The following is a 1591-nucleotide window of genomic DNA, read 5'->3' on the forward strand; positions in this document are numbered from 1 at the left end:
GACGGCAAAAAGGTGAGACAGTGCTTTTAAAAAAAAATTTAATTGAACCTGCATTATAGATTTTTACACCTTGCTTTTCCCAACATTAAGAATTTGAATTTAGACAAAATATTTGTGAACACATACCTGCCACCGATGCCACAAATATGAAACTGCAATATATTTTAAAGAATAAAATGTTGGTCTTAATAGTCTTACATCTGAAGAAATGACAAGTTGACTCACCGGCAAGTTGTGCAGTTTGTCCGTCCACCGACAGCCGTCTTTGTGGTAGGTACAGCGGATCACAGAGTTCATGATTTCTGTCTGCACCTCAGAGTCCGGGTAAAGCTGGAAAAATGAGAGGTTCTATTTTTTTAAAAAATAATAATAGAGATTCTATTTTAAGCAAAAAAGAGACGTGGTTCTATTTAGCAATATAGAAAAAAAGGTTTTACATAAAAGCCCCTAAAAGGTTTATCTAAAAAAGAAAGGGAAAAAAGGGTTCAATTTTAAAGGGGGAAAAAGGTTATATTTAAAAGCAACAAAAAAAAAGAAGAGAGGTTTTATTGTATTGCTTCTGTTCGCTCTGCTTCAAAACTCAGAGGTCATTCAAGATGTAGGGCCTCCAATTTAACTCACATTTCGGGTAGGACAAATGTACGTTTATGAAAAACCAAATAAAAATTTAAAAAACCCAAGTTGAAGAAAATCTCGTTGGGGACTACCACTGTGATACCAACTGAACTAATGCTGGGTGCCCTAGTGCCCTGGAAGGGTTTTTTTTCAGTTTAAAAGACGTTTCACACACACACACACACACACACACACACACACACACACACACACACACACAGAAACACATGAAAGGAAAAACATTCAAATTGGCGCCTATTATATTTAATTTACCAATTAGGCAACTTATTACTCACCTTGGCATAGTCTAGTGGTTTGTCATCCTCTGGACATTTGAAGACTCCACCACTGTAAATAGAAAAAGAGACAGACACACTAATTTTTTGTCAATCGGTTGGTTGGTCTTTTCATCGGTGGTTGGTTGGTTGGTTGGTAAATTGGTTGTTTGCTTGTTTAAGTGTTTAAAAATCTTGAATTTTTAACCATTTCAATTGGCTCGTCCTAGCCACTAGAACTGTATTTTGACATTTTTAGTGCTTTTTAAAAATCTCCTGTGGCATTCGAACTCCCACCCCACAAAAAATACACTTCCTACCTCAAAAAGTAAATGAAGGTTCATTCAATATTCCTACGAGCACGACAGAGCCAGGTTTCCATGATTTTGAGATTAAGTATTTTTCGATAATTATTTATCGTTACAACATACTCCATAATTGAGGCATTATTGTCCAATGTCATTGTTTAAAAAATAATATGAGCAAACAACTGATCGGCAAACGCTGCACGGATGAAAGCAAGGGCGAAACAACGATGACAGCAACGACAATGGCTACGATGAATATATCAACAACATCAACAACAGCAACAACAAGAACAACAAATAGTACAATAGTATCGACGGTGTCGAAAACGACGAAAGCGACAAGAAGAAGAAGAAGAAGAAGAAGAAGAAGAAGAAGAAGAAGAAGAAGAAGAA

At 36.2% G+C, this 1591-nt stretch overlaps 1 protein-coding gene across 1 annotated transcript in view; it reads right to left on the reverse strand.

Annotated features, from left to right (window-relative positions):
• Nucleotides 1-1591, reverse strand: part of LOC101859360 (TNF receptor-associated factor 4) — a gene marked incomplete in the record, with an annotated part of 76255 nt that overhangs the window by 5535 nt on the left and 69129 nt on the right. The window contains 2 exon segments of the mRNA XM_005107687.3: nt 226-330; nt 912-963. Of these exon segments, the coding sequence (XP_005107744.2) occupies nt 226-330; nt 912-963 (157 nt within the window).

The sequence above is a fragment of the Aplysia californica genome, unplaced genomic scaffold (assembly GCF_000002075.1).
Source record: "Aplysia californica isolate F4 #8 unplaced genomic scaffold, AplCal3.0 scaffold00622, whole genome shotgun sequence".
In the NCBI taxonomy this organism is placed as follows: domain Eukaryota; kingdom Metazoa; phylum Mollusca; class Gastropoda; order Aplysiida; family Aplysiidae; genus Aplysia; species Aplysia californica.